Source organism: Ochotona princeps, chromosome 6 (assembly GCF_030435755.1).
Source record: "Ochotona princeps isolate mOchPri1 chromosome 6, mOchPri1.hap1, whole genome shotgun sequence".
Classification (NCBI taxonomy): Eukaryota; Metazoa; Chordata; class Mammalia; order Lagomorpha; family Ochotonidae; genus Ochotona; species Ochotona princeps.
Window position 1 is genome coordinate 87744196 of NC_080837.1, and position 23769 is coordinate 87767964.

Here is a 23769-nt window from a genome sequence, read left to right on the forward strand (position 1 = left end):
TGCCAGGGGGATTTAACCAATGAGGATACAATGAGATACAGTGGGAGAGTGACGCTCATTCTGTGGATTGGAATGTCGAGGTCTGGGCCTTACAAGTGCACAAAGGCAGACACTAACCAGCCTGGGCAGCAGAGGTCAGCGGTAGGCAGTGCCCGTCCCTGTGAGTCAGCTCCTTCCCCGTCACTCCTGCTCCTTCAGCCAGGGCAGGAGCCGCACCAGGGTGTCCCGAGTACCTGCTCCATGGCCATATGCTGTGATGACTTCCATTCTGCGGGTAAAGGCTCAATGAGTTGCCTGGGTGCCAGAGCCAAGGACCCCCTGCCCAGGAGGCAGCAGCCCAGACGCAGGCACTGCACAGGGTCGTCACCACAGCCCCCTGTTATGTCACCTGACAAATGAGCCAAGTGAGCTCTGAGAGCGGAGGTGCCTTTCCCACCCAAAGCACCACTTGGCCTGCTGCATGGTCTGCTGGTCCCTGTGCAGGCCCTTGTCCAGCTGCACATGGAGGCCCAGGCACCGGGTTGCACAGCTCCCTCGCCTGCTCCAGGGTCCCCGTCGCTAGTTCCTGTGTGTTCCGTGAGCGTCCTCTCTGTCCCACAGTGCTCTCCACGGCACAGGCCCTCTGCTGTCCCCAGGTGCTCTGGTCTTACTCTGCATTCCCTGCAGTGGCCCATGGCCATCAAGCAAGCTCACACAGTGCCTCGGCAGGTGCCCGGCCACGTCGGGGGAGGCCGGGCCCACCGTAATGCCCTACCCTGTGAGATGGGCTTCTGTCTTCCCTCTCTCCACTTGCCCTGATCGTTGGATCCCCTTCCATCTCTCCCTGACAACAGAAGTGTGGTGTCTGTGGCCCACCTGCCCAGAGCCCTCTGCCTGGCTGATCGGCCGCTCCTCAGGGAGACCCTCCCTGGTCCTCCCAGACAGATATGAGCTCCTGCCACTCACAGTGTCCCCAGTGGCCATTCTGCGTGCTCTTCACACATGTCCCCCAGCACATCCCGAAGTCTGAGCCCAGCGGCCACCTCAGGCCTTTGACCTGAACTCTCCCTAATGCCAGGGTAGCTGCCAGCTCCTGACAGGGGCTCTGAGAGTGGCGAGGGACTTCCACCCTTGCAGAACCCGTGGCTCCCTCATTCCATAGCTGCCACTGTCATGGCCCCCTCAAAACCCCCTCCCAGACATGCTGTGGCATTGCTGTGTTGATGTCTTGCCTGCACCAACAGTCCTCAAGCAGAACCTCTTCCCTTCCAGAATAGTCTGCCCAGTGCCCCCTTGGCCCTTGACAGTCCTGCCTGCACACAGCCCCCGGTGGGAAATGGGGGGATTCATGGTGGGCGAAGATACAGTGAAGAAGAAACACAATGCTTGGAGTGGCAGTGATGGAAGCAGAAGGTCTGAGACAAGTACTGGACCTGCAAATGTAATAGCTGTGAGAACTGCAAGCCCTGAGCATTGCCAGGGACACTGTCCAGCCCGCCATTGTCCCCAAGCTGGGCATGGACGACGGGCTGGGTCCCAGAGCAAAGGCAAACCAGCTGTGGCTTCCTGTTTATGCGAGCACCTGTGTGGGTGTGCAGGGAATGTGAGCACCTGTGTGGGTGTGCAGGGAATGCGTGCACCTGTGTGGGTGTGCAGGGAATGCGTGCACCTGTGTGGGTGTGCAGGGAATGCGAGCACCTGTGTGGGTGTGCAGGGAATGTGTGCACCTGTGTGGGTGTGCAGGGAATGCGTGCACCTGTGTGGGTGTGCAGGGAATGCGAGCACCTGTGTGGGTGTGCAGGGAATGCGTGCACCTGTGTGGGTGTGCAGGGAATGCGTGCACCTGTGTGGGTGTGCAGGGAATGTGAGCACCTGTGTGGGTGTGCAGGGAATGCGTGCACCTGTGTGGGTGTGCAGGGAATGCGTGCACCTGTGTGGGTGTGCAGGGAATGCGTGCACCTGTGTGGGTGTGCAGGGAATGCGTGCACCTGTGTGGGTGTGCAGGAAGAGCGAGATCGTGTCACATGCTCTGTGCGCCACTGAGACTCTCACCCAGCCAAAAGTGACAGAGAACCAGCTCTGTTCTAGTGCTTGCTACAGAAGAACCAACGGCCACAACCTGCCCTGCGTGTGTGCGTGCGTGGGAGTGTACAAGCTAGAATATATGTGTGTGTACGTGGATGAATGCACATGTCTGTAAGTGTGCTTTGTGCATGTGTGTATGTGTGAGTACAGATATGTCTGTGAATGTGTGTTGTGATGTATGGCTGTGAGTGAGAATGTGTTTGCATGTGTGTGAGCACATGTGTGCACACACATGTGGAAAGGACAATTTTGAGCAATGTCTCCCTGCCCCTTGGGATCATGAGTCTCCCATGCCAGTTCAACACCAGATCAAAACCACATTGCCTTAAATCATCTAAGCTGTTCTGAGAGCTTTATGCAGAAAGTTGGGCACCTGCCCAGCAGCTCAGAGATCCAGAGGGCAGAATGACGGCTGCTGTCTGGACACCGCTGCCCTGTTGTTGGGCAAAGCAGATGTGGGAGGGCTCAGAAGTCTATAGCCAAAGCCTTTGCCTTTCCTGAGAGACATCTGTCCATCCAGATGCTTCTGTCCTGTGTGGGTGCTGAGGGCCTGGGCTTTAACACCAGAGGCTAAGCCATGCCCAGCAGGTACAGAGCATCCGTGAAGGGCTGTGACACCTGCCAGGAAGTATGCAAATGGGAGACACGTGTGGGGTGCAGGTGTATATAGAAGCCCACTCACACTCCACACTGTGCAGGGGAGAAGTGTGTGGGGCTCAGGTTTCTATACAAACACACACCCTGCACTGTGCAGGGAGATGCATGTGGAGGGGCGGGTGTGTATAGAACTGCACACACCCCCTTAGGCATGCAGACAGCCATCGTCCTTACCTGTGAGAGCCACACCCCGTCTGTGTTGTGTTTGGGGACAGGGTTCTTTGAGCATGTGTGTGTGGATACTTCAGAAAGTTCAGGAGTGCAAAACGGGTTTCATTCCGTTGAACACTTTTCTGAATTTGTGGCTAGTTCTCCTTTGTAAAGCGCCTTTGGTGAACAGTTTGCAGACCCAGTGTGCGGTAGCTTCTGATTTCTCCTTGTCCTCCAGCCGACAAGTGAGGAGTTAAACGTGGTGCTGAAGAGCTGAGGCTGCATGTTGGGGCTCTGCTCTATGAATGTTTCATGTGGCGTCCAGGCTTGAAGGCTCCATGTGACTACAAATCAGGTGTCTGGTCCCACAGCTGGGCAGCTATTGTGCATTGGGGCTTGAGAGAGCGTGATGTTGGGTGTGACAGGGAGTGTGCAGGTGTCGGGCTGGGCCTGGGGGCATGACCTCTGGCAGGTGTCAGGCGGGGTCTGCAGGTGTTAAGCTGGCACCTAAGTGTTGCCAACTTCTCCTTAGACTCTGGGAACGGCACCAGCACATCCGCTGCAGCAGCAGAAATGGCAAGCTACAGCATCGCTCTGCGCTCCAGGCTTCCCCGTCCGGTGGATCCACAAGCTTGAATCAACTCTTCTGCAGTGAAATGTCATAGCCTGTGTGTGGCAGACAGGCACACAGAGCTGGGCGCTGTCCTGGGTGCTGAGGGCGTGGCTGGAGGAGGCAGGCTGTGTGGAGCTGTGTGTCCTATCTGTGAATGGCAGACATGCCTACAGAGCCCGGTGCTGTCCCGGGTGCTGAGGGTGCGGCTGGACAAGGCAGGGTGTGTGGAGGAGTCAGAGTGGGTGTACTCAAGAACCAGGGGAGCAGGTCCACCCAGCACCCTCTCATCTCCTGCGCCCACCTGGCTGGAAGGGACAGGCTCTGCCTCATTGTGTCTGAGCTTAAGCCCTGTTGGCAGATGGTTACGTGGGACATCTGAAGCGAGTGACCCTCAAGAAGCGTTGTCCTGGTGCTGTCCTCACACAGGCTGACCCTGTGTCCCCTCTCCCGCCTCAAGGCTGCACTGCCTAGCACATCTCTGCTTATGCTGCCACATCCTTTTGGCATCCCTTTCAAAGTCAGACACCACAGTTTCCTTTTCCAATAACCTCAATATAGACAAGACCTTTCGCCAACTCATAACCTGCATGTGCCTGAAAATAAACCTTCCCCTGAACTCATGAGGACAGTCATTTTGGGAGATGAAGGACCATTGATTTTCACCGTGAGTGTCCCCTGCACGTCCCTCCCCCGTGCTCCTGACTCTCCTTAGAAGTCCGTCTAGCAGCACTCACTTCACGTTCACCCGGCGTCACTCACACACAAAGGGGACACCCATGCCTGGATCTCATTTCTGCAAATAAATCCGAGCCTGCCAGGGGCTGCTGTCTAACCCAGCCAGCCTCTGCTTCTCTGCTTTTGCTTCTCGCACCATTCTTTAAGGGCATGCAGTTGCTAAGTGCTCAGTTGTTGCCAAGGATGGCATCTTGGTGACCAGTGGGACAGGATGGCTGGGCTGGGGCCCTCTGCAGTGGGAGAAGACATGGGCGGTGCTCCATGCCCCACGTGGGCTGAGTATAGACCATGCCATGGACAGTGAAGAGGACAGCTTGTTGGGATGGGAAGGGAAAATGGAGACTGGGCATGGTGTCCGGGCCCCTGTGTAACAGTAGGACGCCTGCAGAGGGGCTGGCTGTCAGGCCAGCATGCTCCTGGAGGGCACCTGTGCTGCAGTCAAGTGGGGGAGCAGGTAGTGAGGAGGGACAGTGGGGACAGCTCATAGAAGCACTCGTGTGAGTTCACCCCGTCTTTGTAGTGTGTACATGTGGTCCTGGGTCTGTCCATGGTGGGCTCAGGCCAAGACCTCCCCCTGTGTCTTTTCGGTACATGCCAGCCACACAGCAGCTCTTCCTCCTGGGCCTGCAGGAAGGGCTGGCACATCCATTTCTGTCTTGCCAGGAGCTGGCGTTCTGCTATCTCCGCATTTCTGCAAATCCACCAGACAGGTGGGAATAGATTTCCGAGTTCTTGCTGTCTGACTGTCACCTGCCCTGGGAACAAGGGCTGTGCTTGTGACCAGATGGAAGCAATGGTGAAAAGTCAGTTGAAATGCCTGATATGCCAGGCACCTCACTGGTTGGTTTTAGTAAAGGTTGGCATTTGGGGAAGTCCTGCTGTGTTTTGCTTGAAGTGGGGCTATCCCTGTAAGGAGCGTAGAACTGGAGCAAAGTGAAAACTGCAGGTGCACCTGGAGTGCTGTGCAGCTTGGTTAAGGTTAATTCCCTATGGAGTGATCTGTGCCCATGCATGTTCTCTATGGGGTTGTGTAAGTTCTCTATGGGGTTGTACGTGTTCTCTACGGGGTCAGACATGTTTGCTTGTGTTCTCTGCTGAGTCATGTATGTTCTACATGGGGCCATATATGTTCTCTATGGAGTCTTCCATGTTCACATATGGTATGTTTGGGTTCATGTATGATTTCTATAGAGTTGTACATGTTCTCTGTGGAATCCTATGTGTTCTTTATGGAGTCATCGGTAATCCAAAAGAAACAGATGGCTGCCCAGGTTGTGCTGCCAGGCCCCTGATGCAGGCTGCACAGTCTGCCGAAACACAGACAGACCATCACGGCTGCTTCAGCGCACAGCCATGACGCGGCCATGACACAGATGAGCCCTAGGAACATCAGACATCAGAGAAGGCTGGAAGCAGACACTCACAGCAGGCTAGGTGTGGAGGGCCAGGCAGATGTGGAGGGTCAGGCAGAGATATGTGATATGGAAGACCAGGCAAACATGGGGTGTAGAGGACCAGGCAGACATAGGGTGCAGAGGACCAGGCAGACATGGGGTGTGGAGGGCCAGGCAGATGTGGGGTGTGGAGGACCAGGCAAACGTGGGGTGTGGAGGACGAGGCAGATGTGGGGTGCAGAGGACGAGGCAGATGTGGAGTGTGGAGGACCAGGCAGATGTGGGGTGCAGAGAACCAGGCAGACACGGGATGCAGAGGACCAGGCAGATGTGGGGTGTGGAGGACCAGGCAGATGTGGGGTACAGAGGAGGAGGCAGATGTGGGGTGTGGAGGACCAGGCAGACGTGGGGTGCGGAGGACGAGGCAGATGTGGGGTGTGGAGGGCCAGGCAGACATGGGGTGTGGAGGACGAGGCAGATGTGGGGTGTGGAGGACCAGGCAGATGTGGGGTGTGGAGGACGAGGCAGACGTGGGGTGTGGAGGACCAGGCAGATGTGGGGTGCGGAGGACGAGGCAGATGTGGGGTGTGGAGGGCCAGGCAGATGTGGGGTGCAGAAGAACAGGCAGACATGGGATGCAGAGGACCAGGCAGATGTGGGGTACAGAGGACGAGGCAGACATGGGGTGTGGAGGACGAGGCAGATGTGGGGTGTGGAGGACCAGGCAGACGTGGGGTGTGGAGGACCAGGCAGATGTGGGGTGCGGAGGACGAGGCAAATGTGGGGTGTGGAGGGCCAGGCAGACACGGGATGCAGAGGACCAGGCAGATGTGGGGTACAGAGGAGGAGGCAGATGTGGGGTGTGGAGGACCAGGCAGATGTGGGGTGTGGAGGGCCAGGCAGACATGGGGTGTGGAGGACGAGGCAGATGTGGGGTGCGGAGGACGAGGCAGATGTGGGGTGTGGAGGACCAGGCAGACGTGGGGTGTGGAGGACCAGGCAGATGTGGGGTGCGGAGGACGAGGCAGATGTGGGGTGTGGAGGGCCAGGCAGACACGGGATGCAGAGGACCAGGCAGATGTGGGGTACAGAGGAGGAGGCAGATGTGGGGTGTGGAGGACCAGGCAGATGTGGGGTGTGGAGGACCAGGCAGATGTGGGGTACAGAGGACGAGGCAGATGTGGGGTGCGGAGGACCAGGCAGATGTGGGGTGTGGAGGACCAGGCAGACGTGGGGTGTGGAGAACCAGGCAGATGTGGGGTGCAGAGGACGAGGCAGATGTGGGGTGTGGAGGGCCAGGCAGACACGGGATGCAGAGGACGAGGCAGACGTGGGGTGTGGAGGATGAGGCAGATGTGGGGTGCAGAAGACCAGGCAGATGTGGGGTGCAGAAGACCAGGCAGATGTGGGGTGCAGAAGACCAGGCAGGCGTGTGGTGTACATATTCTGTGATGCCCCAGAGTGCTGCTGGACACACTGCCATGCGTGCTGCCCATGGCATAGTCTAGACTGGCATGTTGTGAACCAAGCAAAGGACCACGGCTTCATGGAACCCTCTGTGTGATCAGTCTATGTGTTTGTGTATGCGTATGTGTGTGTGGCAAATCATATGTATGTATGTGGCAAGTCATGTGTGTTTATGCATGGCAAGCAGTGTAAGTGTATTAGTTAACAAAGCCCCAACAATTCTGTGTGTATGTGTGTGCATGTGTGCAGCAAGTGGTAGGGGTGTGTGTGTGTGTGTGTGTGTGTGACTTAGCAAAACCCCGGCATGTGTGTGTGTGTGTGAGGCAGCTAGCCAGGCCCCGGCACCACGCTGAGGGGACTCCTCCAGGCCCCGTGGCTGGTGCTCATGGAGGAGGCTGGGGTCACAGGGTCCCCAAAGGCTGCTGCATAGCGCCTGCTTTCACAGTGCCCTACATGCCTTGAGCCTGGGGTCCTGTGGGCTGGGCCCCTGCAGGGGTGTGGCAGGATTGTGTCAAGGGTGTGTGGTCTCCCAGCTGAGAGTCTGGTGGCTGCTCCAGGACAGGAAGTGTCACTCTGACCTCGCTCTGCCAGGGGTCGCTGGGGCTGCATCCAGAGGCAGGCCTGCGGAGTCCTGGGAGCGGTTGGAGATGGCACCAACGAGCAGAACAGACAGCAGACAGGGCTGCGGGGGCAGCGTGGCTGTAAAATGCAGAGTGAGGCGTGACCGACGTCCTGGGCTGGCAGTGCAGGTGAGGAAGCTCTGCGGCTGAGGGCGTCTGGCCGGGGGCTCTGGAGCGCCCCCAAGGCGCAGGCCGAGGCTGTTTCTGACAGAGTTTAGACTTTCTGGGCTGTTGCCTGACTTGGTGGGGAAGGGAAACGAATGTTAGTGAATGTTAGGGAAGCTAAACAGCCGGGGCTAGGAAGCCATACTGAACACCTGCCGGGCTCATTGACCATCCATTCAGCCTCTGAGAAGTGGGGAGCTGTGTCAGCGGCTAGCGAGCACAGCCTGGGGCAGGGGATGGGGCAGGGTTCCACGGAAGGTGCCCAGCAGCAGCTAGAGGAATGAATGGCCCCGGTGCACAGGTGGCAGCCCAGCCCACAGCCCTCCTGCTGCACCAGAGCCCTGGACCAGCAGTCCTGGTTGTGTCACTGACCAGAGGTGACATCACGGATGTGTGGTCGGAGACATGGAGAAGTTGAATGGGATTCCTGGGGGTCCTGGGATACCCTGGGCATGTGGAGGTGGGGTGGCTAGGGGGAGCTCAGAGGAGGTCTGTGTACCCTCACCTCTGACCTACAGGCAGAGCCCAGGAATAGCCACCTGGGCCTCCAGGGGCCTCGATGTCCTGACACCCTCTCAACCCAGCCGGTGCCGATGCTGCTGCGGGTCCTGGGCCAGGTCCTGTGCTTGGTGCTGTGCAGATGGCTCTCAGTGGCCAAAGTCTGAGCTTTACAGTCCCCACAAACCCTGCCCAACACTGTAGCCACTAGGCATGGGTCCCCACTGTCACTGGGACGCCGTGAAAACAGGCAAGAAGGTATGATTTGGCCACACGTGGCTGCACTCTACACCAAGTGCAGCAGAGGCGGGCTGCAGGCTATCCAGCCGCTCTTTAGAACCTTCTGGTAACTGGGGTGTGGGGGCGTGCAACAGCCCCTCCACAACACCTTGCTCCTCTGCAGGCCAGCCGGTCACCCCGGGAGACTTGAGGGGCCCTGCAGCCCCAGCCTCTGTCCCATTAAGGGCTTTGGCAAGCTGAGCACCTCTGTCTGTCCCTTGGTTTGTTCTCTGCTGAGGGGGAGGAAATCTGGAACTCACCAAGGAGTCCTGAAATGAAGATCAAGAGTGAGCAGCAGGGGCATAAGGTCAGCTTTTCTGTTGCCTCCTGTGCTTCCAGGAGGGAGCCTCACAGGAGAAGCAGTCTGCATCCAACTGCGACAGGAAAAGAGGCTGCAGGGCCACCAAAGCACGATCACGAATGGACACACGGCCACAAAACAGCCCACAGGAACACAAAGGGACACACAGCCACAAAACAGCGCACGGGGACATGAAGGGACACACAGCCACCAAAGCAGGAACACAAAAGAACACACAGCCACAAAACAGTCCATGGGGACACAAATGGACACATAGCCACCGAAGCAGGCACACAAAGGGACACATAGCCACAAAACAGCCCACGGGGACACAAAAGGAAGCAGCCACCAGAACAGCCCACGGGGACACGAAGGAACACACAGCTACAAAATAGCACACGGGGACACGAATGGACACACAGCCACAAAACATTCCACGGGACATGAAGGGACACACAGCCACAAAACAGTCCATGGGGACACAAAGGGGCACTCAGCCACAAAACAGCCCACGGGGACACAAAAGGAAGCAGCCACCAGAACAGTCCACGGGGACACGAAGGGACACACAGCCATCAAAGCAGCCCATGGGGACACGGCTGAGGTCCCGTTTTTGGGCACCTGTCCTGGCTGTGGAGCATGCAGGTGCACACAGGGAGGGGAGCCTGTGCAGCTTGCTCTGCTGCCCATGCTCTTCTGGCTGTGGGGCACAGCCACTGCACTATGCCACTGATTGTCCCTCCCTCTGTGACTGACTTTCAAATAGGTTAAACGGGAAATAACTATATTGTTAAAGTCACACAAAATGCATGTTTAAAAAACTGCAGTGTGTGGATTGCACATGTATGTATCCCCTAATAAACATGTTTGTACCTGCCCCTCCCCTAGGAGCCGCTCGCCCGCACAATGCTCAAAGCTCTGTCCTCCAGGCCGTCTGTCTCACTCTGGCTCTTGCAGCACCCCCCCACCAGGTGCCCTGTACTTCTCAGCATGGGATGGGGTAGTCCCCACTAGGTCTCCTCTAGAGGCTGTGGCCGCAGCATGGGGAAGGGGCTCTCGGGGTCTTGGAACAGAACATGTGCAAGAGTGTTCCCAGCAGGAGGCAGTGGCCCGGACAGTCTCAGCCATTCCCCTGCTTCTAGTCCTCGTCTCCTCCAGGGCAGAGCCTCTCTGTGCCTTTGCAGAAGGACCGAATTCAGTGGTGCAGATGTCTGGTGGTGCCTGGGCAGGGTGAAGCTGGGGACCTGCCTCGCAGCTCTTGGCAGCAGCTGCTTGGGCTGTGGGAGCTGCCGGGAGATGCCAGAAGCCTGTGGGGCTGTGCCGGACTGGGCTGGGCTGGGCTGGACTAGGCTGGGGCTGGGCTGGACTGGGCTGGACTGGGCTGGACTGGGCTGGACTAGGCTGGCTAGAGTGTGGTCCAAGAAGCCTTCTGGGCTTCTACCTCCAGGAAAGTCCCCTTGCACCCATGCCTGGCCTCTTGCTCACTTCAGGAGGCACTAAGCATCCACTTTAAGTCTGGCAAGTCAATTACAAATGTTACAGATTGTAATTACCCAAGGAGTTCCCCCCAAACGAGTTAGCACACACAGGCCCTGCCGTAAATTACCATCTCATTGGGCTCGGCTGTTTTGCACAGGGAGAAGAGGGATCTCACCGGAGTTGCCTCCGTGTGGGCCCTGCGATGGCCATGGCATGGCCCGGGCCTGCGCCTCTACCAGGTTGCTCTTGCCCCTTTGGGAGAAGCGACAGGGACAGATACACAGCCACCCTGGGACAGACAGGGCCCCACCGATGGCCCTGCTTCTGCCAGTCCCCGCAGGACAGTTCAGTGCTCTGGGGGACTGCTACAGCGCAGAACGCAGGCCACAAAGCAAATAGCGCGTGCAGGACACTAGGGGAAGGGCAGCCACATACGTCCACACCGCATGATGGGTGCCCAGGGTCCCTCAGCCACCATGCCTGTCGGAGGAAACACAGCAACCTCTGAAGGGGCTGTCCTTCATCTCTGAGGACAAAAAAGTGGCCTTAGCACCCGTGGGGCCACCCTGTTGGTCCCCAAGATGCCTCTCCTTGAGTCCTGCTCTCTGGGAAGCCTCCTCAGCACAGCCCAGTGACTTCCTGCACAGAAGGGGGCTGGGCCTGACGTTGCTCCTAGAGCTGTGGGCAGGACAGCAGGAGGGCAGGGCAGGTGTGGGCTTCCCTGGGCAGAGCCAGGAGGCGGGAACCCAGGAGGACCTGTGTGTGCAGATGACTGTGTGTATGTGACCAGGGGTGGATAGGTTTGTGTGTGTGGATGAGTAAGGTTACCTGCATGTGTGGTGTTGCACATGGATGTCTGTGTGTACAAGTGAACATCTGTGAATACGGGAGTGTAAGGGCCTACGTTTGTGCTTCTGTGTGTGTGTGTGTGGACTCGGCCTGCAGCATGTCCCATAAGGCCGCCCCCCTCCCCACCGATGACTGTCCCCTAGCCTCTGTCCCACAGACCCCACTATTGTCTGGAATGACCAGCTCTGCACTCAAGGGCCGGAGCCAGGGGGATGGGTGTTCCTCACATGCTCTCCCAGGCTCTGAGCCCAGTTTGGCCTCTGGTGTGTGCTGGTTGAGCTTGTGAGTGGGGCCCCCCTGAGGGGGCAGTGGTGCGCGTGGCAGGTGGTTCTCTTCATGCCCAATCCTCTCCAGAATCCCTGAACCCCACTGTGCCTCTCGGAAAGAGGGAGAAGGGAAGGAAATCTCTTCCAAAATGTGCTGCTGAGAGAGGCCCGGGAGCCTGACCTGCTCTCTTGCTGAGCGGCTTCGCATGCCTGGCAGCCCTGTGCCCACCCCCTCACATTGCTCTGCCCTTGGCTGCCCTGCTCTGATCTCCACAGCCCCACAGGGCACGGCCTGGCTCAGCAGTGGCAGGCAAGAGCTGACGGGTGCTCGGGCAGCCCATGGACCGTGTCCTGCTGTCCCATACTGGAAACCAAGGCGCAGCCCTCACACCATTAGAGTGCCTTCTCCTGGAATCGAGCGAAATTCCAGGGTCTGTCCTGACACCAAAGGACTGGCAGCTGAGCAATCCTGAACAAACGACCTACACTTTTTAAATATTTGTTTTATTGATGTTGAAGGCAGAGTTACAGAGAGGGAGAAAGAGCGAAAGATCTTCCATTCACTGCTTCACACTCCAAATGGCCCCAGCATCTGGGGCTGGACCAGGCTGGACCAGGGACTTCCTCCTGGTCTCCCACGTGGTTATGGAGCCAAAGGACTTGGGCCATCCTCCGCTGCTTTCCCAGACTCATTAGCGTGGAGGTGACTCGGAAGTGGAGCAGCCAGGATTCGAAGCAGTGCCTGTGTGGGATGCTGGCCCTGTAGGAGGCAGCCTAAGCACAGTGCTGCTCTCAGATGACCTAGAGCTTAAACCTTAGCTTCTCCCTTATGAATGCGAGGTGTGTTCAAGGTGTGTATGTGCACAAGGGGCAGGGGGCTGCTCGGACACCCACCGGTGCGTCAGGGTGTTCGGCATCAGGGCCTCCACTTCCCATACCGCTTCCTGCCAGTGTGCCCGGGAGGTGGAGGCCCTGGCAGGTGCTGGGCACCGGGGTGGAGTTGGGGCCTGGCCTAGCCCTTTGGGGAACAGAGGGAAGACCCTCGCTCATCCCCTTCCTTCCTCCAGCCATCTGCTGCTCTCACTTGCGACCAGACAAACAGCAGTAGGGAACTGTTTGGGGTTTTCTGAACGCCGGGCGCGTCTGTGTTCAGGGTGGTGGTTGGGGGGCTCCTGTGGCCCACCTGCCCCAGGCCCTCCGAGCCGAGGCAAGCTGGCGCCTCCCAGAATCGCTCTGAACCGAGCGCTAGTCTCATTCCTCCCCACAGCATCTCCGCTGCTCTCCCACCGGGTCTGTGTTTCTGTGGAGAAGCTGCAAGTCCCTTTTCTGCACTGGAATGGCAGCTGCCAGAGAGGAAAATCCACAGGCGTTTAGTCCAGCCGCCGAGTCCGACTTGGTATTCTTTGCATCAGCTTATGGGAAAATATTGGGATTGCACTACATTTTTAAGTAGCATGTATAATTACATTCTCATTAATAGATGCCAAATATTATTATTTAATACAGTGCTCCAATTAATGAGGTTTCTTAAGTTGCATCTAATTCCTGAGAAGTCAGATCTGAATAATTAAGTCTGCTGTGGGCGGAGTGCAGTGCTGTTTGCACACGTGCAGGTACGGGCTGGAACTTCTCGGGATTTCTTCCCAGCTTTGCTCTCTGTCTCCATCCTCCGTCTCCATGTCTCTAAGTCGCCCACCCACCTCCTCTGGACCCCTTGCGCTCACGTGTGCCTCTGGAGGTCATTCCCACATGGTTCTGCTCCCGTGCCCTGGTCCCTCACCCCCACTTGTGCAAGCGCACACACATACAGGCACAGTGTTCTTTCTGAGGGCTGAGTATCTGCTTTCTGCGGGTGACGCTCGTTCCCTCTGCGAGATCACAGTGACATATTACACATCACAGGAAATTAATCCATCACGTCGCACGTTTCCTCATGGGGTGCAATAAACTGATGCACACACCCCTGTCCTGCTCACACACAGCTGCTCAGAGCCGCCACCGTCCTGAACGCAGAGGCGGCCATCCTGAACTCAGAGCTACCACTGTCCTGAACTCAGAGGTGGCCGTCCTGAACTCAGAGCCACCACCGTCTTATCCTCAGAGGTGGCCGTCCTGTCCTCAGAGGTGGCCTTCCACCTCGCAGAGTCAGCCCCACCCCCACTGTGAACGACACGTCTTCATCACGACTCAGTTCCAACTGTGCCCCCTCACGGTCCACTCCATTGCACTTCAGACACGCCCCATCACTGGCTCCTCCTCGGTCACCGCAGGCTTGACCTCGGGTCAGCTGGAGTCGGAGTCTCCTTCCCACGAGGTCCCCAACGTCTTCCTCTCGGCCAGGCCCTGGCTGGAGATGGCATTTCCCAGCCCGTGGCCTGTGTGTCCATCTCTGCATGCTGGACTCAGCGTCCCCTGCTCAGGCGGTGCCTTGCAAGCACTTGTACTGTAAACACGCACTCCCAGATGCAAACACACATCCTCACACACATACACAAGCCCTCCCACGCTTGCTGCTTGCCCCGCCTCCTGAGCGTCAGGTGCCGGGGCGCGGGTGTCGTGGCAGCAGTGGGTAGGTCAGAAACCTAGTGTCTGTCCTCAGCGGGCAGGGGCCTAAAAACCACCACCTTGCTTCCCGGCATTTGGGCTCAGAATCCTGGGCTGGAAACCCCGGGAGTCCCTGGCAGGGAGTCCTGCTTGGGCCACAGTCCTGTCCTCAGAGGCCTCCTCACCACGCAAGGCCTCTGCTCAGAAGTGGTTTAGTCTGTAACAATAGCAACACTGAATCCTTTATCTGCAACTGGGAACCTGGTAGAAACAGGGCATCTAGAGATAGCTCTCATGACAGCGGGCAGAGCCCTGCTTGGCACAGCCAGCCTGCATGCTCCTGCTCTTTGCCCACGACGCCCACTGCCCCCAGTATCTGGAGTCTGGGCTGTTCCGGCCTTCCTCTGGACTGCATCAGATGGCGTACTTCTTTTCTTTCTTTATTTTCTGCGTCTTTATTTGAAGGGCAGAGTTCAAGATCTCCTATCATGCTTAAATAGCCATGATCGCCTGGGCTGCACCATGCCAAATCCAATAGCCACAAGTTTCCTCCTGGTCTCCCATGTGGGCGCGAGGGCCTAAGCACTTGGACCATCCTCTGCTGCCTGCCCAATGCATTAGCAGGGTCGGGGTTAGTGCCAGGGTTGAGGAAATGGAGCAGTTGGGTCCTGAACCGAAGGTTAACCTGCTGAGCTGCCCCTCTGGCCCTGTCACCATGCTTTTAGGGAAGAGAGGCCTAAACCAGGTCAGAGTGGGAGAAAGAACTCGGCTGTTACCTGCTGCATTGAGCCAGGGGCTCGTGTCACACCAGCCCAGGGCCGCTTCTGCCCAGTGCCTTGCAATGCCCTTCTGGTGCTGCCACCGTGCAGGTGGAAGGCGGAAGTGCCCGGGCCCTCACACAGTCCCACTCCGTGGGTTTTCATGTGCAGGCACCATGCAGCTGCCTCTGTCCCTCTGTGAGTGCTGTGAGAGGCCGGGGGTGTGTCCAGGACACGCAATGTCTAGAAGGCCAGGAACTCTCCCTTGCCTGTCGGCGTGTGGCCGCCTCAGGATTCCTGGCCCTTCACTCAGCCTGAAATGGGAAACCCAGAGGGGAAGGACTGTCTGGCCGGGCTGCGAGCGGTTCCCGTGAAGTGTGGCTGCTGGTGGGGCTGCCCTGGGAGCCCGCACATTCATCTTGCATTGTGGAAAACGGTCGTTTCCCAACCATGAAAACAAACAAAACAAGAAAGCAGAACTAATTAAGACCGTCGTATCTCAATAAATATGCAAATGAAAAATCAAAACAAAGAAATTCTATTTATCACATCATAAAGTTGCAAATTGCTGTACAGTCTGGCTCCAGAGAACGCGAGGGGGAAGGCTGCTTGCCTGCTCCGCCAGCCCTGGAAGCTCCGCTCCGAGGAAGACGTGAGCTTGCCAGGTGGAGTTCTCTGCCCCGTGTGCCCTCGTGAGCAAAGGGCAGGGCCAGTCTGCTGAGCCTGTGGAAGAGCTCTGCGCTCTGAGAGTCACTTCCCCTGGAACCACCACTGTAAGGAGCGCCCGAGAAGGTGGATTCCTGGCTTACCGCAAGGTGTCCAGTCAGGGGGACCCCAGCACCCCACAGTGGCCTGTGGAGGAAGGCAGGGAGGGAGGTTGATTCTCAGTCCTCTCTATTCCCACCCCAACAGACCACAACCTGGTTTTTGCTATTCTTTCATTTACGAATGCTGTGTGTCACTGAGGATGCCTCCTTTCTGATGAATTAGTCATTTGGCAAATCAGAGGGAGAGAGAAAAAGACACGGACAAAGAGAGAGACAGAGAGGTGGGCGCTACCCACCTCGGCAGGGGAGTGCAGCCAGCCGCTGCCATGCCATGCCTGGGGCCTGAGAACCGCCCTTCATGCCGCCAGCAGTGTGGTCTCTGCTGACTCCTCTGCGCTCCAGGGCCACACGGCTGGTTCCTGTGCTGGGCTCAAGGCAGGCAAAGGCTCTGTGAGGATGACTATGGGTGCAAGGATTCCTCCCTGCAGTGGCATGGTCACCAGAAGATGGGCCTGCGGCAAGATGTGCACCGTCTCTGATGGCAATGTGCAGCAAAGCCCGGGTTCCAGGACAGCAAGGGGGCAGGCATGGGCAGGGGCTAGCTGATGGTCCCAGGTCATCGAGGGGGCAAGGGGCAGGGGGCAGCTATTGGCCCCGGGAGAGTGAGGGGGCTGGAGGGAAGCCAGTGTTCCAGAGAGGTTTCGCGGAAGGTGTGGGTACTGGCTTTGCCTGAGATGGCAGAACGGGCGGGGGCGTCAAGGCTGGGGCGCTGGGCTCTGATGGACTTGAGCAGTGCTGGCCAGCAAAGAGCCTGGTGGCCTGCGCGGCAGCAGGGACCATCCGTCCCAGCCCTTAACTGTTTTTTCTCTTACATATGTGCTTTCTTTTAAGAAAAAAGATTTATTTAAAATTCTTAGTTATAGATAGGGAGAGAGCGCGTGCCTGAGACTGCTGGCCCAGTCTGAAGCCCACAGCTCGAAGCTTCTTGCGGGTCTCCCCTAGGGGCAGGTGCCCAACGACTTGGGCCATCCTCTGCTGCCTTGCCAGTAGACCCAGGGTCTGCCACCCTCCAGCCAGAGTACGGTTTTCCAGCACACTTACTCACTTCTCCCGCGGATCTGGCTCCGCGCCTTCCTCACTCCGCGCTCGGACCTCTGCAGCCCTCCGCCCTTGTCGCCGGGAGCAGGACTTGCTGCTTCCTCACTCCAGAGGATCAGAGGAGTTTGGGAGGGTGGAATTCTAGCCCAGGGTTCGTTTTCCCCTCAGCATTTTCAAACCATTATTCTTTTTATTTCCTGAATGGCTTTAACATTTTCTTCTATTTGTTGTCTTATTTTAAATTGAGCTTTTAAACGGAGAGAATGTTTTACATTTTCTGAAAAACTTTCAGATAAAACATTTCTTCCACCTAGTTTTTGCTTTTTAAAAATCAGGGATTTTACTGTTCAGGTAAGCACATGTTAGGAGGATCTGTCTTTCCTGATTTTTCTGAGATTATTCCAACCTTCATTGGTGCTGTTGTTGGTCTCATCACGGACTTCCTTCTGCCTGCATCTGTGTGCCATCCGGGCTGGTTCTTCACCTTGGCCAATGGTTGCCAATGTTTCCTCCTCAGCGGGAACTCTGCCTCGTGACACCCATTGTCTGTCATACTTTGTCATTGGAAACAGGGGAACACTCGAGATGTGTTTGCATTTTCTTTTAGGATCTGTTTCGCATCCACGTTCCCTTTAGCCTTTCACCATCTTAGAGGTGGCTCTGTTCCCTGGGCCGTGGCAGACATCCTCTTGTGTCATGACCATCCACGCTGACTTGTATGTCTGCCGCCTTCTGCCCCACGGGCTCCCACCTGCCCGTGTAGGGCACTGGAGCCCCCTCCACGCTCCATGGAAGCCACGCGTATCCAGGCTCTGACAGCAAGCCCGCGGGGCACAGGGCAGCAAGCACTCCACTGTCTGAGACACAGGGACCTCGAGACCCCAGACGCTCTTCGTTTTGCCAGATTTCCCCTCAGCAATTTTCCCAACAATTATTACCTGGTTAACCTAACTCTACTCCTTTGAAGCCTTTTTTGTGTTTATGTTCCAAGCCCCTCGTGGCCTATTGATATTTTCACGCTGACAAGTTGTGCAGCATTCATGGCCTGTTCTGTGTATGGTTCCAGGTCAGACTTATTCATGTGTGAAGCCGTGCTGTGCTTCCCGTGTGACACGATACTGAGCTGGCAACACAGCTCCGTGGGCACTGCTGGCGCTGGGTGTCACGTGGCGCCATGGGCACTGCTGGCGCTGGGTGTCACGTGGCACCGTGGGCACTGCTGGGCTGCGTGTCACGTGGCGCCATGGGCACTGCTGGGCTGGGTGTCATGTGGTGCTGTGGTCACAGGGTCCTTGCTGCCACAGGGTGTCACGTGGCCCTGTGTTCATCGCCAATGTGATGCTTTTCTTATGCCCATTTACCCATGTCTCCCCACTTATGAACTCTTCATTTTTCTTCATCCATGGGTTGCTGGAACTTTCTCAGACCATATCTGTCCCAGACCTGGCCTGTATATCCCTAAGGAAGGCAAAGAGCTTTCTCATCCCCAAGTCCTGCATGCGTGACTGTGCCCTTCCTGTCAGAGATGACTTGGTTTTTATAAAATGATGCAGTCAGCTTTCATTTTTTTAAAAGATTTATTTATTTATATTGGAAAGTCAGATATAGAGAGAGGGGGAGACAGAGAGGAAGATCTTCTGTCCAATGATTTACTCCCCAAGAGACTACAATGGCCAGAGCTGCACCAATCCAAAGCCAGGAGCCAGGAGCTCTTCCAGGTCTCCTATATGGGTGCAGAGTCCCAAGGCTTTGGACCATCCTCAACTGCTTTCCCAGGCCACAAGCAGGGAGCTGGATGGGAAGAGGGGCTGCTGGGAATAGAACAGGCACCCATATGCGATCTCAGCACATTCAAGGCAAGGATTTTAGCTGCTAGGCCACAGTGCCGGGCCCAGCTTTCATTTTAATTTTCCTTTTCTGGAAATGTGGGTTGTGTCAGACCCACCATGGAGCAGTGGAAACCCCACAGATGCCTTTCCTCCCCTAGGACGCGTGTTGCTGTGCTTGCACTGTTAGATCGTTCCGTTCCTCTGTGAGTCACACACCACGGTGCCTTGTGCACTTGCCACTCTGGCAGTCCCTGTGTGCGTGCGAAACCACGCGGTAGAGGCCCGTTGCCTGGATTGCTCTGTGTGCAGCCCAGGGATACCATATCTCCAAGTATTTGAGGACTTTTTCTCTCCTCTTTGAATCATTTCTTGTTTTATTTTTGTACCAGTTATTTTCTTTCTCAAATACGGGTTTGAATCTTAATTTTTCTGGTCTGCCAGCTTTTCTGTATCTTTTATTATCATTCTCTTGTCCGGCGTAGCCCCTGAGCCCTGTCAATACTCTGCCCTTCTGGGTTAGCGGTTTGCAGTCATTCCTGCTCTAAGTCACGCTCGGAAAGTGATTGCGATTTCCATAATTTTCATCACCTTCAGTTTTTTTCCTCAGCTATGAAAATGTGTGCTTCTCATCTCTTTCCTCTGGCCCCTAGCAGGTGCTGAATAAATTATTAATGGGGCACTGAGTGTCGTTAAGGCTCCAGAAGAGATTAAGTTTCATCGACTCAAAGATTCAGTGTTTTTTTTTCTCCACTCCGCTGTGCTGACTGTGCTGGGGTGGCCAATCCTTGATTTTTAATCTTTAAATGTTTATTTTTGTGAGCTGCACTGAAGGTTGGTTTGTCTCAGTTGCTTTCACAAGAACTTCTCTGGGTCAGCTGTGAGTGTCAGAGAGCTGTGCACTCTGCACTTCAGTGGTGACAAGTGAGCCCACGGGCGCGCTGCTTGCATCCACGTGGCCCAGTGTCTGGCTGACTCGCTCAGCAGAGTGCCCACTGCCCGGTGGGTGACTGCCAGGCCTGTCACCTCGGGGCAGCTCATCAGCCATCGCCCTGAAGGATCTGTCTGCACACGGCCACGTGTTTGTGGTTTGACTTGCAGTTTCAGTGTCCACAGTTGAAATGGAAACCACTTTCCAGTCTCAGTGTAATTGGTGTAACTCTTTGTGCTTTGTTTTGTTATTTTTGGAGAATTCAGGAAAGAAAGTAGAGCGAATCCATGGTTCACCCCCATCTCAGCATGGTCTGTGAGCTCCTCCTCCGCTCACCAACTTCCTGTTATACAGAGAACATGTGTGGCCCAAGCCTTGCCCTGACAGATGCCTTTCTTCAAGCTCCGAGCTCAGATCACAGCTTCCCCTGTGTGGCCCTCCCCTGGCCAGGCCCAGCCCACGCAGACAGGCGCAGGCGGTGCACGGATCCACTCCGGTTACTCGTGCCGACCGCACCCCTGCGCAGCCAGGCCATCATCACCCTTCGGCACCCGGAATTGGCTTAGTGTGAGACTGAATGTGAATTTTTTCCTTCATTTGTGCTGTTTTTTCTGTCCATGCGGCCTTCCTCTTCATAACCTCAGTCATTTCTGTTGACGGAGGCTCTGGCCAGGATCTGAGTACTCTTCAACTATTACAGATGATCAACATTTGCTTGGGCTGAATGTGGCAAGCACTTCTTGGTCTAGTTATGCCCCTCAAATGTTTGCCAGCTTTTATATTTGATTTGATTTTAAGGCTTTTTTTTTCAAGGAGTCCAACTGGTTTCAATGTCAAGAATTCTCTTCTACATTTTTAAAACATTGCGTTTTCTTTTAATGTTTTTATCTTTTCATGATGTATTTGTGCTGTTTGGCTCATGTCTTTACCTTGCTAGGAGATAGGGGTCTACCGGGGCCCTGCAGCAGGAATGCAGCAGCTACTCCAGGGAGGAGCCCTGTCTCTCCTGGGGTCCTCACAGGTAGGGGCTCAGCTTCCAGCAATGTTCGAGAACCCATCCTGAGCTGTCTTCAATCGTATCTCAGTTCCCTGATACAGCTAACAGTACACCAGCACGGACAGAGCGAGTGCCACCACATGACCTTTAAAGATTGAGTTCCATGGGTTCATGAATGACTTGGCAATGCAATCCCCCATGTATATGATTTCACAGATTCCTCCTGTAGGATCAAACCTTCTTGCACGTGGCTTCCCGCGTCCCATCACTGGCTCCCTCGTGGCATGTCAGTGGGCACTGGCTCCCTGTAACACTCTGCACCCGAACATTTCACGTTATCTCAGTTCTGCTGTGAATGATTTTCCTTTCAGCATTTAATCTTTAGCAAGTTATTGCTCAAACAGCCAAACTCTGAGTATTTGTATTTACACATAGCTGGCCGCCTCCGTGACTGTTTCTACAGGTCGGTTACTCCACTCCTGTGTGATCCAGGTACACAATCAAAGAATCAATGAGGAATAGAATTATCCTCCCCTTCCTATGCTTAAATATTAATTTTCCTCTTGACAGAGTTTATTGAATTGAACTTCCAGCAAAATGACAATTAATGTTGCTGTTCTCTGACAAGAAGACCTTGGGATTGGATTGAAGCCGAGTGCCTGTGCTGGGTCGTGATTGGGTTCCATTCGATGGCAGCCATCTGTGCCGTGATTGGGTCACATGTCCAGTGTCACAGTGGGGAGGCGCTGCTCTCCAGGCCGGCCTTCGCTGGGACTGACACTTGGCAGCAACTTCAATGATCTTGCTTTAACTTTGCTCTGTATTCTGGAATTCCCTTTCCCTTTTGCCTCTACCTCCCTTGGGACCTCCCCACAGCTGTTTCTCCACGTAGGCGCCTCACAGCAACTTTCTCTGGTATTTGGCACTGAATTCCCTGCTTCTCAACCCTGGTGGCCACACAATGTCACTGCTAGAGTGGGGTTGGAGCAGCAGAGGCCACTGATCTGCTGGAAGCACTGCAGGCCACAGACAGACTCTCTGGCCAAGGACCATGCTGCAAGAGCTGCCAGGAGCGGGACCCACTTCCTGGGCTCACTGAGTGCAGGCTGGAGTCACCAGGCAGTGTGCTCAGATGAAGGCCAGCGGCATTTTGCAACTCACATGACATTCTAGCTTCACAGGAAATGGGAGGTTAAGGCATGAGGCGGTATCTGATTAGGACACTGAAGTGGACAGGAAGCAAGAGAGGTTGGACACAAAGAGCAAAAGGAAGGTCAGGGAGATGGTGCTTGTTTTCCTAAAGCGAGGGGTTGAAGGCTGCCTGGGGCTGGCAGCACTGGGACGGCTCAGGGAGCCTCCACGCCACTTCAGTCCACCCCTGGGCCAGCCATTGTGTGTGACGCTCCAAGGGGCGGTCTCTGGGAAGGTGAGCGCCCCAGACTCTGGCTGGGTGGTGGCAAGCCTTCACCCGGCCGGGCCACTTAGGGGTAATGGGTGGTGTGTTGTTCATGTGTAAGTGGAGGCCACCAGGAAAATGGCTAAAAGCAGTGTTCAGGATGGCAGGCAGCTTCTCAGTTCAGTGGACACAGCTGGGACCAGCAGCTCCTGCACAGCTGCAACCTGCAAGAGCCCCAGCGCAGCATGGGCACTGGGACAAGGGCGGACAAGGGCAGACAAGGGCAGATGTGGGAGCGACAGCAGGTGGCCTGCCGATCACTCTCAAGGGTCTTGTCACTCCAGTTGGTGTTGTTTTCTTCCTTTTGATCCTAATTCTGTGCAGGCTGAATGTCCCAATTATTGATTTCAGTGTTTGAATGTAGAAAATGTGTTTTAAATGCGGCTCCGCTCACCGGCTGGCTGGGTCACAGATCGGGCTATAGTTACAGGAATCCAAACCCAAGCAGGCAGAACATACCCTGTGGGCCATTTCTTTGAATTAATTTTGAGATAAGGACAGAAGAGCAGCAATGTTCAAATGAATCTGACGTGACAATTGCCACATGGATGACCTAACTTCCTCACTGTCCTCATCCCAAAGTCAAAGGACGGTGGTGCTTCCTTCTTAGGAGAAGTGAAAGAAAACTCACCCCTCTGTTGCTGTGTGCCGGCCCTGAGAGCCCCAGGGCAGCGCAGCCTCCTCCACAAGCAGCAACTGGTGGGCTGGCGCGTGACTGCAGCCTCAGGGACAGGGGCGTATCAACAGGGTAGAGTGTTGAAACATGCACTGTGGGCACACGGGTCCCTCCACTGCAGTGTGGAGACGGTCTCGGGGCACGCAGGTCCCCCGGGCCTCCTGTAGAAGAAGCCGCAGCGGGGCTGGGTAGGAACCAGGCTGAGCTCGGGGTGCTGCTTCCCCATTTGCTTCCTCGCCGGTCAGTTCCAGCCTGCGCCACTAGGCAGCTGCAGGAAAACACGCTGTTTGCCGCAGCAGGGCCGTGTACAAGGCTAGTGTGTCTGCTCCCAGGGTGTGAAGCCCCAGCTCCCCCAGGCCCAGTCCTGCCGGCCCCTGGAGGTGACCCGACCCACCCAGACGCCCCCTGCATGGCTATCTCCAACTGCTCCTGCCTCACGTAAGCCAGCCTGGACGTTTGCACTCTGTGAGCCTTGCTGGCCTCCGAGGCACTGCAGCTGGGGCAAAGAACACAGGCTCTGACGGCAGACAGAGAAAGCAGCTCGCATGTTTTATGGTGTTCTCCATACCCTGGCAGTGGTCAGGGACCCAGGCCGTGGAGCGGCCACACGGAGCAGCGCCCAGCCTCAAGACTCAGAGAAGGAAGCACCGTGGTGCTCTGTGGTCATCTGCACTGGCTAACTGCTCTCCCTCCTGTCTCCTTCCCACCTGTGCCTGCCCACCTCTCCCGGCAACCCGTTAGGTGCAGCGGCAGCAGCGGCACCGCAGAGCTGGACGATGAGCCCCCGTGCGCCGAGGAGGTTGAGTACAGCGTGGACAGCGGCTCAGACCTGGACGCCAGCTTCCCTGAGCTCGACCGGCAGCTCCGGGACTGCACCTTGACTGCGGAGGAAGGGGAGGAGGAAGAGGAGGATCTGAAGAGCAGGAGAAGAGGCATCCCGTAGCCCAGCCGTGCTGCACAGGCAGCTTGGCCCACTCCTCCCAGAGCTGACAGCGTCGTCACCCCGCTCCGCGCGTGGAGCCCCTTCGGCTGCCCCACTTCGCGCGTGGAGCCCCTTCGGCTGCCCCGCTCTGCGCGTGGAGCCCCTTTGGTTGCCCTGTTTTGCATGTGGAGCCCCTCTGCGAAGTTTTGTGCTGATGTCGCAGCTTGTTGGGTGTTGCTAGGATTCCTGGGTCCCTC

The 23769-nt window shown here is 56.2% G+C and overlaps 1 protein-coding gene across 1 annotated transcript in view; it reads left to right on the plus strand.

Annotated features, from left to right (window-relative positions):
- AGBL1 (AGBL carboxypeptidase 1) overlaps positions 1–23543 on the plus strand; it is a 508639-nt gene extending 485096 nt beyond the window's left edge. The window contains exon 23 of the mRNA XM_012929213.3: positions 23332–23543. Within this exon, the coding sequence (XP_012784667.3) occupies positions 23332–23533 (202 nt within the window). The 3' untranslated portion in view covers positions 23534–23543. The remainder of the gene's footprint in view (positions 1–23331) is intronic.
- The last annotated feature ends 226 nt before the right edge of the window (positions 23544–23769 follow it).